The sequence below is a fragment of the Cotesia glomerata genome, linkage group LG7 (genome assembly GCF_020080835.1).
Source record: "Cotesia glomerata isolate CgM1 linkage group LG7, MPM_Cglom_v2.3, whole genome shotgun sequence".
In the NCBI taxonomy this organism is placed as follows: Eukaryota; Metazoa; Arthropoda; class Insecta; order Hymenoptera; family Braconidae; genus Cotesia; species Cotesia glomerata.
In genome coordinates, this window is record NC_058164.1 from 22,429,403 (window position 1) to 22,442,579 (window position 13,177).

The following is a 13,177-nucleotide window of genomic DNA, read 5'->3' on the forward strand; positions in this document are numbered from 1 at the left end:
ATGACTTTGTTGCAACATTGAACTGAAGGTTAAGTTATTCAAAGGACTTGGGAATAAATTTTATTATTTTTATATGTTGCGTATTTAGCAATTGTAATTTACTCTTTATGGAAATATACATTTTTTCACAGATTGATTTTGCAAATTTTGAAAATATATCGGTAAATTTGTACAAAATAGACTAAAGAAACTTACTTGTAATAAAAAATATTGAGAGCGAGTTAAAAAGATGGTATTCATGTGAAATAAAAGCCGGAGGGTCGGAAGTAGATTGATTAATCGTGTAAAAAATATTAGCTTGAATGAATCGATTTATAATGTAAGCAACGTGTAATGGGGCGGAGATTGATAAAAGAGTTTGTTAAATTTTAATTTAATAATTACTCACGTTGCTGCTGACGGGTGATTTTTTTTCTCTAATCAAAAGAATAAATTATATATTATTAATAATTAAACAACATTTTGGTCTTAGAACTTTCTGATGAAGATTAATTTTTAGTTATTTCAAATTCATCGAGTTTTTTTTTTACACAGGCGCCAGTACTCAGCCGACGACAACACTTTGAGAAAAAACAATGGCGTCGATACTTTACACGCCGGTTTTCGCACTAAAATAGTTACTGTAAATAAACTACGAGGATTTTATCAGTGATTTTTTCTAGGGTCGTTCTAGAGAGCAGTACCAAGTTGGACTGAAAATAATCGGGTCAATTGGTCCAGTTCTAAGAGAGATATCGTGATTACAGGTGTTCGCTGAACATAACCAACGAGCTTCACATTTGTTCTATTAGCTTTATTTTTCATTTTATATTAATACACACTCTTTTTGTATTAATGAATAAATAACAATAATAATAAAATAATAAATTAGGCGTTAAAAATAAAACTAGGTCTAATAAAATTAAACTAACTCACAAAAGCTCAATTTATTTAATGATAGCCATGTATTCCACAGACAGTCGTACTTATAATCTTATCAGAAAAAAACTTAATGTTACTTATCCTATTTAAATACGCTAATTGTATTTATAATTACTAGACAATGATAACAAATAAAAATAAACACACAACAAAGTCTTAAGTAGTTCATATGATTATTTATTTTAACCCTATCAAATTTTATTTTATTTAGAAATACATCGTTATAAATTACTGGAGATAAAATTGTTATTATGCAATAGATATCAGATGGTTGAATAATAAATTGCATAAAAATGAAATTGTTTATATAATTATCTTCTTTCAATTATATAAATGAAACTGATCGTTAAGTAATTATTAATTATCATGAAGAAAGAGACAGTAGTTTAATTTTTTTTTAATTTTATTTAAATGTTTAGAGTAATTAATTTAATTCATTAATGAATAAGTTATTGATAATCTATAATTGATCATTAATTTTTTTTTATTTTATTGTAATTATTTTTTTAATTGGAGTAAAAATTATTCATTTGAAAAATTCAATATTTTATTAAAAAAAAAAAAAAAATAAAATTTTCTTTCAGAGTAAAATTAAAAAAAAAAAATTATATTTTTAATGAAATTATAATTTTATTAAAAAAAAAATTCTCAGAGAAAAATTTATAAAAATATTTATTAACTTAAAAAATTCAAAATTTTATGTAATAAAAAAAAATGAAGAAAATTTTTTCTGAGTAAAATTTATAAAAAAATTATTCAAAAAATTCTAAATTAAAAAAAAAAACAGTGAGTAAAACTAGCAACTTTGCAGTCACTATGTGACTGCCGTGACTTGTGAACTAAAAAAAAATTAAAATTTTGTTTTATTAAGGGGGTATTCTAGTCTAGAAGCAGGCATTTCAGGTAATTTTTTGAAGTGCCGTAAAAAAAAGGCAATCAATATTTTAACATCCATTTTTTTATAAGTCATTTATTAACATTACAAGAATACAGAAAAAAATAAAAAAAGTTGAAAATTCAAAAAATTAGCAGCTGATGAAGTGGAGGTCTCAAAAAATTGGCACGTTACTATGCCCACGATCCCAACCCTTCTAGCAATCTGAAATAAAAAAATAAAAAAGATTATTAATTTAGAGTAATGTCGCTATAGCATGAACTATGGAAAAGTTGAGAAAAATTTTTTTCACAAAATGGCGACTGCCTGAAAGAAAAAAAATTTTTTTTACTACTTTTTTTTACTTTTTCGAATTTTTTAAAAATAGTAAAAATTGAAATTTGGGGATAACCGTAGTTCATGCCATAGCGAAATTACTCTAGATTAATAATCTTTTTTATTTCAGATTGCTAGGAGGGTTGGAATCATGGGCATGGTCACGTGCCAATTTTTTGAGACTCGTCCACTTCATCAGCTGCTAATTTTTTAAATTTTCAACTTTTTTTATTTTTAACTTCCCGCTACGAAAATCGAAGATTTTCAAAAATCGGGAAGTTATTGTTTTCACCCCGTTTTGCAAAAACCGAGTTTTCATCAGATCTCGACGTTTGAAGGTCACAGGAAGCTTCCCTGACTATCCCCGCGAGGTTGTCACGGCGTCTGTATGTATGTGTGTGTGTGTGTGTGTGTGTGTGTGTGTTTTTTTTTTTTTTTCCCTTAGGGGGGGGAATCCTTTTTACGGATTCTAGGCGTAGCTGTTTGGCCTGGATATGTGGCGACTCGACGCAGCGTCATACTAAAACTCGACGCTAACGCCCCTACCCACTAAACCCTAAACCCCTTTCCTCTTTCCTCTAATCCCTCATGGAAACCGCCGTTAGGCATTACTTCGTGGGGGGAGGATATAGCGACTGCTCTTCCTTCTGGTAACTAGGTATTATTTTACCTTTCTTCTAGTTGTTGTCATTTGCTCTTTTTCTTTCGATGGAACGCAAGTCTATAAGGACTTCTGTTGCAAACGTATTTGCGGCGTTCCAGGCAGCCTCTGATGACAGCATTGCTTCTACTATTGTCTCTGGTTGGATTTTCTTCTTCAGGATCATCTCCAGCTCATCGCGCTGTGGGTAAAATATGTGTGTGTGTGTGTGTGAAAGTATGTGAACCGCTTATAACTTTTGAACGGCTTGACCGATTTCATCGCGGTTGGTGCCATTCGAAAGGGCTTGACCAAACTTGGGTTTTGAAAACTATTTGGACCGATTCAGATCAATAGATTTTGAGAAATCTTCAAAAAACTGAAAAAAAAAAATTTTTCAAATGTGGTTTTTTTGGAATAACTTTTAAGCGGCTTAATAGTTCAATTCCAAGAACTAATCAGCTCTTAACCTCAAAAAACCACGTCGATCGCCACCAGTCCGGTCAAAATCGGTTGATTCGTTCGAGAGATATCGTGAACGAAAGAAAACCGAAAAAAGTGTTATTTCGGAATAACTCCAAAATTCCTAGCGCGATCAATTCAAAATTTGAGATTCTTTGTGAGGCTTGAAAAACTGCGTCAAATGCTGCCAACCTCGTGAAAATCGGTTTATTCATTCAAAAGTTATTGCGGTTTAAAAATTCAAAAAATAGTGTCATCAAATCCCTATCAGACTTTTGAGCTCGAAGAGCTCAAAAGCATAGGAAAACAATCTCTTTGAGCTTGGAGAGCTCAAAATAACCCATAAATTGTATTTTTGAGCTCGTAGAGCTCAAAAATGCCATTGGTGCAATTTTAAGCGCCTAAGTATGGAATTAGCGGGAAGTTGCAGGGATGGCCTTCAGGGTCAACCGTTTTCTTAATTTTTTTTTTTTTATTCTTGTAATGTTAATAAGTAACTTATGAAAAAATGTATAGTAAAAATATTGATTGCCTTTTTTTCACGGCACTTCAAAAAATTACTTGAAATTCATGCTTCTAGACTAGAATACCCCCTTAAATAATGAATTTTGTTAAATTGCACTGTACTTTCTTAAATATTGACGTTTTTAAAAATATTAATTCATCCCGATGATACACTCATCAAGACCTTTCATTTGAGTACTTACATGCATTTTGATATATTTTTCATATATTCATATATATAAATATATGAAAAATTGATGTGGGTACTCAAATGAAAGGTCTCGATGAGTGTAACATCGGGATGAGCTTATATCTTTAAAAATCTCAATAGTTCACAAGATACAAAGTCATTTCTTAATTATGTGTCTAGAGATAGAGCATTTTCAAATGCAGCCTAAATACTTATCATAATAAATTGACTACCGGTGAGAGGGAAATAAAACCTTGAAAATGCATAAATTCAAGTCAAGACCTTTGCAATTACACTAAATTTCACTTTAAGAACTGATTTTATTATACAACTATTCTGGACACAAAATTTTTCTTATTCTCTTAATAATATAGATTAATTTTAAATTAAATTAAAAAAAAAATTGTAAATTATATTTTAATGAAAAAAAAAAAAAATGTCAAATTAATTTTAAAAAATTGAATAAAAATTTTTTTTTTTATTCCATGAAAAAAAAATTACAAATAAAAAAGTAATTTTTGTTAAAAAAGTTATTTTTTTACATTGTTCATAAAAAAAAATAAATATTCATTTATTTTCCTTTCATGTATAAAAAAAAAAAAAACGCGATCGTCATCTTAAAAATAAAAGAGAATATTGACTCATGGTAACGATCAGTAAATAATTTATCAGTAACTTAACGCTAAAAGTCGAATAAAATAATAATATTCTCTACCCAAAAACTCAATTACACTGCAAAATAATTAATCGATGATTATGATAAGTAATCAAGGCGTAAATCGAAACTCAGTGAGCGCGGAGAACCTCAGTGACGTCGATAACCCTCTGGCTTCCAATGCCAAGGCGAATCGTAAAACCCGTCGTCGCAAGTCAAGAAGCGCTAATGAGTTTAACACCAAGGTAATCTTTTGATAATAATCTTAGAAGTCTAAAATAAAGTTAGATGATAAAGATATAAGTATACAATGCAATGATCTGATTAAATTACAAAGTGACATGATTTCCGCGTCAATTAAGAATTAAGTAAACAGTAACATTAGTGATCAACCACTTATCTGTCTTTTGGTTTGTTCAATGAAAATGAAGGTCAAGACAACGAACGCCTCATCCGCTGATGGGAAGAAAGATTACAAGAGGAATGACACGTATCAAAATTACCCGACTGCTTCCAATTCCGCTCCTCATATCCAAAGCCTTTACTCTGCTCGGGACAATCATCATGCCACTCTGAGACCCAGGTCCCTTTACACCAATTACAATTATCACTCTAGCGAGAGTAATTTTCCGGTAATTAGAAAGTCCTAAAAAAAAAAAAAAAAATATCAATTGTAACTAGCGCCAAGATTTTTGCCAAAAATTCAAAATTAAGTTAGCCGACATCTAAAAATTTTTATAATTTTTTTTTTATTGAAACAATTACTATAAAAAAATAAAAAAAATTTTTTATTTGTGGTTGCCGTAATTTAAAAAAAAATATTACGGCGAAAATATTGGTCCTATAAAAAAAAATTGTTGGACAAAAGTTGATCGAAATTTAATTTTATAGAAAAAATGTTTATGGTTTTTAAAAAAAACTAATATTTTCGCTGTAATTCCCAAGTTAAGGTCCATAATTCAAGATTCAAATTTTTTGATGATTATGAATTTTATTTTTGAAATTACGGTGAAATTATTGATTTTGCGGGAAGAACATAAACATTTTTTTTATAAAATTAAATTTTGAACAATTTTTGGTTGAAAAATCTTTTATAAGACCAATACTTTTGCCATAGTATCACAAATTTGAACTGTTATTTTAAATTTTTGTCATAATACTAAAATTAGCCGACGTTTTCAATTTTTGGAGTTATCTTCATTAATTAAATTAAAGCAAAAAAATATTTTTAAAAAATTGCATTACAGTTCTTAAGGAGGAATACTACTGTGACGATCGAAAAAAAAAAAAGTTTTTCGGAAATTTTTTTGACAGGGAAAATAAAGGAATTTGGGAATCGGATTTTTTTTATTTTATTAAGGGTACATTAAAGATTATTATCCTAAATTTATATTAAAAAATATTTAATTATTACTAAGTTATTAACAATCTCGTAGGGCACTAGAAAAAATTTCCCCCTCCATGGTCGCATCGATAACTCAAAAACGGATTATCTGAAAATAAAAATTTAAATTGCTTTTTAATCAGTAAGGATGTAGTTGTCATCGCACGTACGGAATTTTGAAAATTTTAATTTTCAAAAAAATGGCGACTGAGAAAATTTTCTCACTATTCTTACTGTTTTTTTTTTGTTTTAACCCGGCTAAAAAAATCTTTAAAATAAAAATTTTTTAAATTCCGTACGTACAATGATAACTACATCCTTACTGATTAAAAAGCAATTTGGGTTTTTATTTTCAGATGATCTGTTTTTGAGTTATCGATCAGACCATGGAGGGGAAAATTTTTTCTAGTGCTCTACGAGATTGTTCATAACTTTGTAATAATTAAATATTTTTTTTTTAATTTAGGGTAATAATCTTTAATGTACTCTTAATAATATAAAAAAAATCCGATCCCCAAATTCCTTTATTTTCACTGTCAAAAAAATTCTTGAAAATTACTTCTTTTTTTCGACCGTCACAGTGGTGTTATGAATTGTAATGCAATTTTTTTAAAATATTTTTTTTGCTATAATTTAATTAATGAAGATAAATCCAAAAGTTGAAAACGCCGGCTAATTTTAATATTATGCCAAAAATTTAAAATAACAGTTCAAATTTTTGATACTATGGCAAAAGTATTGGTCCTGTAAAAAATTTATCAAACGAAAGTTGTTCAAAATTTAATTTTATAGAAAAAATGTTTGTTCTTTCTGTAAAATCAATAATTTCACCGTAATTTCAAAAGTAAGATTCATAATCATCAAAAAATTTGAATCTTTAGTTATGGACCTTAATTTCGAAATTACAGCGAAAATATTGGTTTTTTTTTTAAACCATGAACATTTTTTTTATAAAATTAAATTTCGATCAACTTTTATCTAAAAAATTTTTTTATAGGATCAATATTTTTTTTTTAAATTGCGGCAAACATTTTGGCCTTAAATATAACCAAAAATTTTCAGCGTTTCAATGATTTTTCAAAGTTCTTGGACTCTCCATCAAACGAGCACTGGACTGGAACTCCAAATTTTCCTGGTTCAAACTGGCGGCAAAGAAGTTCTTCAAAATCTCTGGTCACTCCTTACTACCCCTCTGAAGACAATGCCGCATACGGAGAAAATTGGCGAGACCATGAAATAGAAGGACCTAGCGGAGCAATTGCAACTCCCCATGGAACCATTTCACTGCGGCTTCACAATCGCATTAGGGTTGACATGACCGTAGACCGTGCCGTTAGAGTCATCAACTTCAAGGTAAATTGAAGATAGAACCTAAACAATTTCTAACGTGATAACTTTTGAAAAAAATCATTATTCAAGCTAATTTTTTTTTTATTAAATTAATACCACTTTAAATGATAATTCTTCTTGATAATAATAGTTAAATTCTTTTTAATTTCAATGTATTTGCAAAAAAAAACTCAAAATTGGCTACTATCCATCAGCTGGCTTTAGACCGCCATTTTAAATCCAAAACTAAAATCTAGTTCTACTTGGCGGGATTTTTAAATCTTAAAGAAAAATGATTAATTTGAATTTTATTTACAGAACAACATTGTACTATCGTTAAGCGGATCTGGATCAGCTGCTGCTCTTCTTCATCCCAATGGTCGAATTTATCAGTATGGCTCGCGTGTGGAGATTCTTGCTCATGACTCCCATGGAAATAATAAGTAATTATTTTTTTCTTTATTATTATTAATTAAATAAATTGATTAGTTATTAAATTTATTTACTTTTTTTGCAGATACGCCAAGATGTGGTACAAAGGAGTGAGCTTCACTTCGGAACAATGCGCTCTGGTGTACTTGGTTGATGCAGCGGGAACAAGAACTACGACTGATTCTTTTTCAGATATGAGTCAGGTAAAATAATAAAAATTAATATTTTTGATTTTTAAAAAAAATTGATTGGTGATTAAATATAAATTTATATGATTCAGGATTTTTCATTGGGTGTTTTTTACGCTGAGTCAAGACACGGTCCAGTATGTCTCCAAGAAGCAGCAGCTGCTCTCAGCGCTGCTCAGTACTGGGTGACTGACGAAGGAGTTGAAAATTGGATCATTAACAATGTTAGAGTGTCACAGACTCCTGATGGTCTTGTTAGGTAAGCTGGAAATTTTTAATGATGAAAATGATTAATGATAACGATCATGATAATGATGATTGGTTATGATGATGGTGGTTAATAATAATTATTGATGATGATGACGATGATGATGAAGATGATAATGATTGATCATGATGATGGTGATTGATGATAATGATGATTGATGATGATGATGATTGATCATGATTATGATTTATCATCATGATAATAATGATTGATCATGATGATGATTGATAATGATTGATCATGATTATGATTGATCATCATGATCATGATTATGATTGATCATCATGATTATGATAACGATTGATCATTATGATGATGATAATGATTGATCATGATTACGATGATTGATGATAATGATTGATGATTGTTGATTGATGATAGTGAATCATCATCATGATTGGTCACCGTGATGATAATGATTGATCATGATGATGATAATGATTGATCATGATGATGATGTTAATGATTGATCATGATGATGATTGATGATAATGATTAATCGTCATGATGATAATGTTGGTGATTGATGATAATGATGATGATTAGTGATAATGCTTGATGATGATAATGATTGGTGATCATCATCATAATAATGATGATTTATAATAATCGATCAAGATGATGATGTTGATAATTAATGATAATACTTTATGATGAACATTTGTAATGATGATGATTGATGATAATTTTTCAACAGAATTGCAAGAAACAGTAACAAATACCAAATGCGAACATCTCCCAGCAATGGAACAGCATCACTGACTACTCCTTTTATGCACTGCACCGCTTCCCTGGGCCAGACATCTCATTTGTTTGTTCGTCGCGGAGAACGCCGGATGCACTATGATGGAACCAGCTTTATTGTTCGTAATGCAGGTCACAGTGCTGGCTTTGATGACAATAACCAGCTTAAAGTTTATTAAAAATATATCACTGTCGTTATTTATATCTTCAAAAAATATCATCAATCTCTTGGCTTCTACTTTGTTTGAAATAAATTTTACTTTCATTTTTTAATTTCTCTAAGTTAGTTTAATTAATACTTATTAGTAATAGAAAGGATAATTTTAATGAAAAATAATTTTAATCTAAATATATTTAGGTTTATAATTTCGCGATTAAATTCCAATAAAAAGTGCCTTACACAACTTATTGCGGATTGATGCAATTTTTTTGAAAATTGGTTGTTTTTAAAATAAGCAATAATAATAATAATAATAATAATAATAATAATAATAATAATTTCATCTTTAATAAAATCAATAATTTAAAATTCAATCATTTTTATTTAAGAATAATTAATCTCCATTTATTATTATTATTATTATTATTATTATTATTACTATTTAAGTTGCAAAGAATTATAATATTATTAGGTTATAATATATTATTCTAATAATAATAATGAAATGCAGTATTTATGAAATATAAAAAATATATTTACAATAAAATAACAACTAAATATTACAATTAATAATCTAAAAGTGAAAAATCCTCATCTGAATAATCTGAATCATAATGAGTTTTCTCCATTTTAATATGAGGTAAATAATCAAAGTCATTATTAACACCATCACTTTTAGAAGTTGAGGCGACTTGTTTGTCACAAAAATCCTGATAACCAGTAGCTTCACAAAATTTCTTCATTTGGGACTCATCAATCTTGGTAATTTTAACCATCGGCGCTTGCGTTTTATTTACATTTCCACCAACATAGACATTTTCATCTCGATCAGCACCAAAAGCATCAATAGACTCGGGAGTCCTAGCCCGATAGTCGGGATCATCGTCATTGGAATCCGAGTCCTGGTGGTAATCCGGTTCGGAATCTTCCCTTTCATTCTCATTTTCATCTCCATTTTTGGGAACAGGTGGACAAAATGTACGCTGGCTGCGCCGCGCATTGTCACTGTTGTTTGCTTTTTGTTTCACCAGCTCATCCAGATTCTTGACGGTTTTAGCGATTTCTTTCAAAGTATCATCCGTGAATACCATAGGAACTTTATTCGCGTTAATTCCTAATTTATATGACAGTTTGTCTTTTAATTTAGAGTAATTACTGGCTTCTTTAACAACCTTGTCGAATATTGACAGCAGTTCAACTTTTTTTTTCTGTGATTCTATTGGTCGGGAATTTCCTTTCATAAAATCTTTCAAAACGTAGTAATTCTCTAATCCACGCTAAAAAAAAAATTTTTTTTTAATTAAATTAGAAATAATGAATAATTTATAAATTAAATTAGAGTAAATGTACAAGTGAATCGTTTATTTGAGAAACCCCATAAGTCAAAAATACTTAATTTTTCAGGAGAAGCAAAAAACATTTTTCTCGGTTAAGTTTGCATTAACATCATGAACTAATGATGAATAATAATAATGTTAGTATCCCGAAAAAATATTCGAGCATGAAAAAATTTAATTATTAATTACTAGTATTCATAATAACGATTTGAAGTTGATTGACTTATGGAGTTTCTCAAATAAACGAACAAAATAGTAATAAAATCATTAATTTATCAATTTTTTTCCGTCAATCATTTATTATATTTATAAAATATAGTACAAAATATGTATTGGAACCAAAATTAACGAAAATTATTATAAATCATCTATTTTTAATTTCAAATTAGTGAACTGAGAGTTAACAATAAAACAACATTTTTATTTATCACAATCTAACTTTATAATACTAAAATTGCAAAAATTATTGAAATCAAAGTCTTTAACAGTAAATATAATATATTTTTATTTGGTTATCATTAATTTCAGAATTTCAATCAGTTAAATCAGAGTCAACAATAAAACGAACATATTTTTAATTTTAACTCATCAAGCGAATATTGTAAAACTCATTGAAATTCAAGTATTTAACAGTAAATTTAGTTTCTAATTATCTAATAATCAATCATTTAAAAATTATAGTCAGTGAAATCACATCAAACAATAAAACAATAATTTAATTTAATTTTTATAAACCTACACTCTGAAAATTATTAAAATTTAAGTATTTTGCATTGAAGAACTGAATTTTTCTACTTGAAAAAAGTTTTTTTGAAAAAAAAATAAACCCGATTTCGAAAAAAATATGACATGGGATTTCTCAAATAAACGATTCAAGTAGTAGACGGATCGTACATGAAATAATTTATGACATTCAATTTAGCAGTAGTTTTATTATTTTTAATTTTATTTAGGCGCGCAGTAGCCCTATCGGATCCGGCCCTTGCTTACCAAAGCATTGGACCGGGTTCGAGTCCGGCGTACACCAATGAATATTTTCAATATTTAAATATAAATTTAAATGGATCAACTTTATTTAATTAATGAATTATTTAGAAAAATGTACGCAGTAACAACTACTTAATTTAATTTTTATTAATTATTGTTAATTTTCAGATAATATGCTCGTTTTTTTTTTTTTTTTTTTTTTTATTTTTAACCGAGAATAATCTTCATTATGTTTGTTGAATTCAAGAAATTTCAGTTTTATTTAATCTAAAAATTTTTCAAAAAAAATGTTTGTTAATTATTTTTTATTTGATTTTACATTAATTTTTTTTTATTTGATGCCTGCCACACCCCCCCCCCCGCCCCGACCAACAGCACTCGCTTCGCTCGTGCCGCAAATGTCGGGGGCAATCATCAATTTTTTTTCGATGCAGTACATTATAATATTTTTTTGCCCTCCGGGCGGAAAGTGACAACTTTCGTCCCGCTGCGCTAAACTAAGTTGCCGCTTCCCGCCTTCGTCGGACAAAAAAATAGTATACACTCCACGGGAAGTAAATAAGGAAGCCTCAGATCACATGTTTGTTGACCTCGGCTTCGCCTCGGCCAACAATTACATGTGATCTGAGACATTTCTTACTTTACTTCCCTAGGTGTGTAATATACTATTACGTACTTTCGACTGGCTATAAAGAAAAATAGTTTATGCTCCCGCTGTTATAGAGAGCGAATGTGTAGCTTTACCAATGCACGAATCTTTAACTTTCTGCATCGAAATAGGTGCAAAAGATGCGTACTTTCGACCGAGGTATAAAGAAAAATTTGTTTCTATTAATTTTTTTAATAACAAAAAATTGTTAGATTGTTAATTTTTTTTTTAATTAAAAATAAAAAACTTACCTCATTATCACACAAACAATATGCAAACGCATTCCCATCAACAAGTTTATTCAACACCATAATACAGTCCCATCGTTTCTGATTAATGAGAGATTTTTTAAACGCTATCAAATTCTCCCACTCGGACATGATGATCCGAATTTTGGGACCTCTTAACGGCATGGAAAAATAAATACTATACAGTAAAAACAACCCACCGATTTTTTCAATCAAGTTTTTGGAAGACAGCAGCAGCTCTTTTGTAATATCCAGAGCTTCCTCGCAAAATTCCATTAACTCTGAACGCGTTGATCTTCCTCTAAAATTTTTTAATAATTAAATAACAATTATAAAATAAAATATAATACTAAAATTAGCCAACGTCGGACAATTTTTTTATTTTATGAATTAAATTACAAATTTAATGCTTAAAAAAATTGCACAGATAATTTTTAAAATCTTCAACTTGTGAAATTTTTTCTATTAGATTTTTTTTTAATCATTTTTCTCAATGAAATAAAAAATAAAAATTTTCAGATGTCGGCTAATTTAATTTTCTTAATAAAATACTTACATAAATACTCGGAAGAATTTCATCTCTTTCCAGACTCGTACGAAGTCCTCGTACATGTGCGACTCCGATGATATAAATCTCGATATAAATTCAATGACATCATTACGAAATCCTGCAGCGCAATAAAATGTTTTACCTGCATCCATTATTAGGTATTTTTTTTTAATAATTAGATGGTAAATAAATTAATTTAAGGTCAGTAATAACGTAAGTCAGTTTTTTTCACTTGCATTTTTGTTTATGTTTACGTTTGTATTTTTTTAGGTTAGAAGTTTGAAATGGCGCTAATACTGAAATTGATTTTTATTATAAT

The 13,177-nt window shown here is 28.9% G+C and overlaps 2 protein-coding genes across 3 annotated transcripts; one reads left to right on the top strand and one right to left on the bottom strand.

Annotated features, from left to right (window-relative positions):
• Positions 1 to 4,521: 4,521 nt before the first annotated feature.
• On the top strand, positions 4,522 to 9,161 carry LOC123269848. Of its 2 annotated transcripts, none has more exons than XM_044735729.1 (7): positions 4,522 to 4,827; positions 5,014 to 5,214; positions 7,029 to 7,319; positions 7,614 to 7,738; positions 7,813 to 7,930; positions 8,008 to 8,174; positions 8,881 to 9,161. In XM_044735729.1, the coding sequence occupies exons 1-7, from the start codon at positions 4,678 to 4,680 to the stop codon at positions 9,104 to 9,106; spliced, it is 1,278 nt and encodes a 425-aa protein (XP_044591664.1). In that variant the 5' UTR covers positions 4,522 to 4,677; the 3' UTR covers positions 9,107 to 9,161. The 2 variants fall into 2 exon arrangements, with proteins under 2 accessions (XP_044591664.1, XP_044591666.1); XM_044735731.1 differs by having other exon boundaries at positions 7,050 to 7,319.
• Positions 9,162 to 9,600: 439 nt separating this feature from the next.
• LOC123269851 (serine protease HtrA-like) lies at positions 9,601 to 13,137 on the bottom strand. The gene is made up of 3 exons (XM_044735734.1): positions 12,865 to 13,137; positions 12,312 to 12,609; positions 9,601 to 10,364 (listed from the first exon to the last, which is right to left on the bottom strand). Exons 1-3 carry the CDS (start codon positions 13,008 to 13,010, stop codon positions 9,654 to 9,656), a joined length of 1,155 nt encoding a protein of 384 aa, XP_044591669.1. The 5' UTR covers positions 13,011 to 13,137; the 3' UTR covers positions 9,601 to 9,653.
• Between the last annotated feature and the right edge of the window lie 40 nt (positions 13,138 to 13,177).

Bases quoted from the DNA above. Each gene is read 5' to 3' on its own strand.
- LOC123269848 (XM_044735729.1), top strand. From the start codon at position 4,678: ATGATTATGATAAGTAATCAAGGCGTAAATCGAAACTCAGTGAGCGCG. The intron at 4,828-5,013 runs GTAATCTTTTGA...ATGAAAATGAAG, and splicing joins CTAATGAGTTTAACACCAAG to GTCAAGACAACGAACGCCTC. The intron at 5,215-7,028 runs GTAATTAGAAAG...AAAAATTTTCAG, and splicing joins CTAGCGAGAGTAATTTTCCG to CGTTTCAATGATTTTTCAAA.
- LOC123269851 (XM_044735734.1), bottom strand. From the start codon at position 13,010: ATGGATGCAGGTAAAACATTTTATTGCGCTGCAGGATTTCGTAATGAT. The intron at 12,610-12,864 runs GTAAGTATTTTA...AAAAAATTTTAG, and splicing joins AAATTCTTCCGAGTATTTAT to AGGAAGATCAACGCGTTCAG. The intron at 10,365-12,311 runs GTAAGTTTTTTA...TTTTTTTTTTAG, and splicing joins ATTGTTTGTGTGATAATGAG to CGTGGATTAGAGAATTACTA.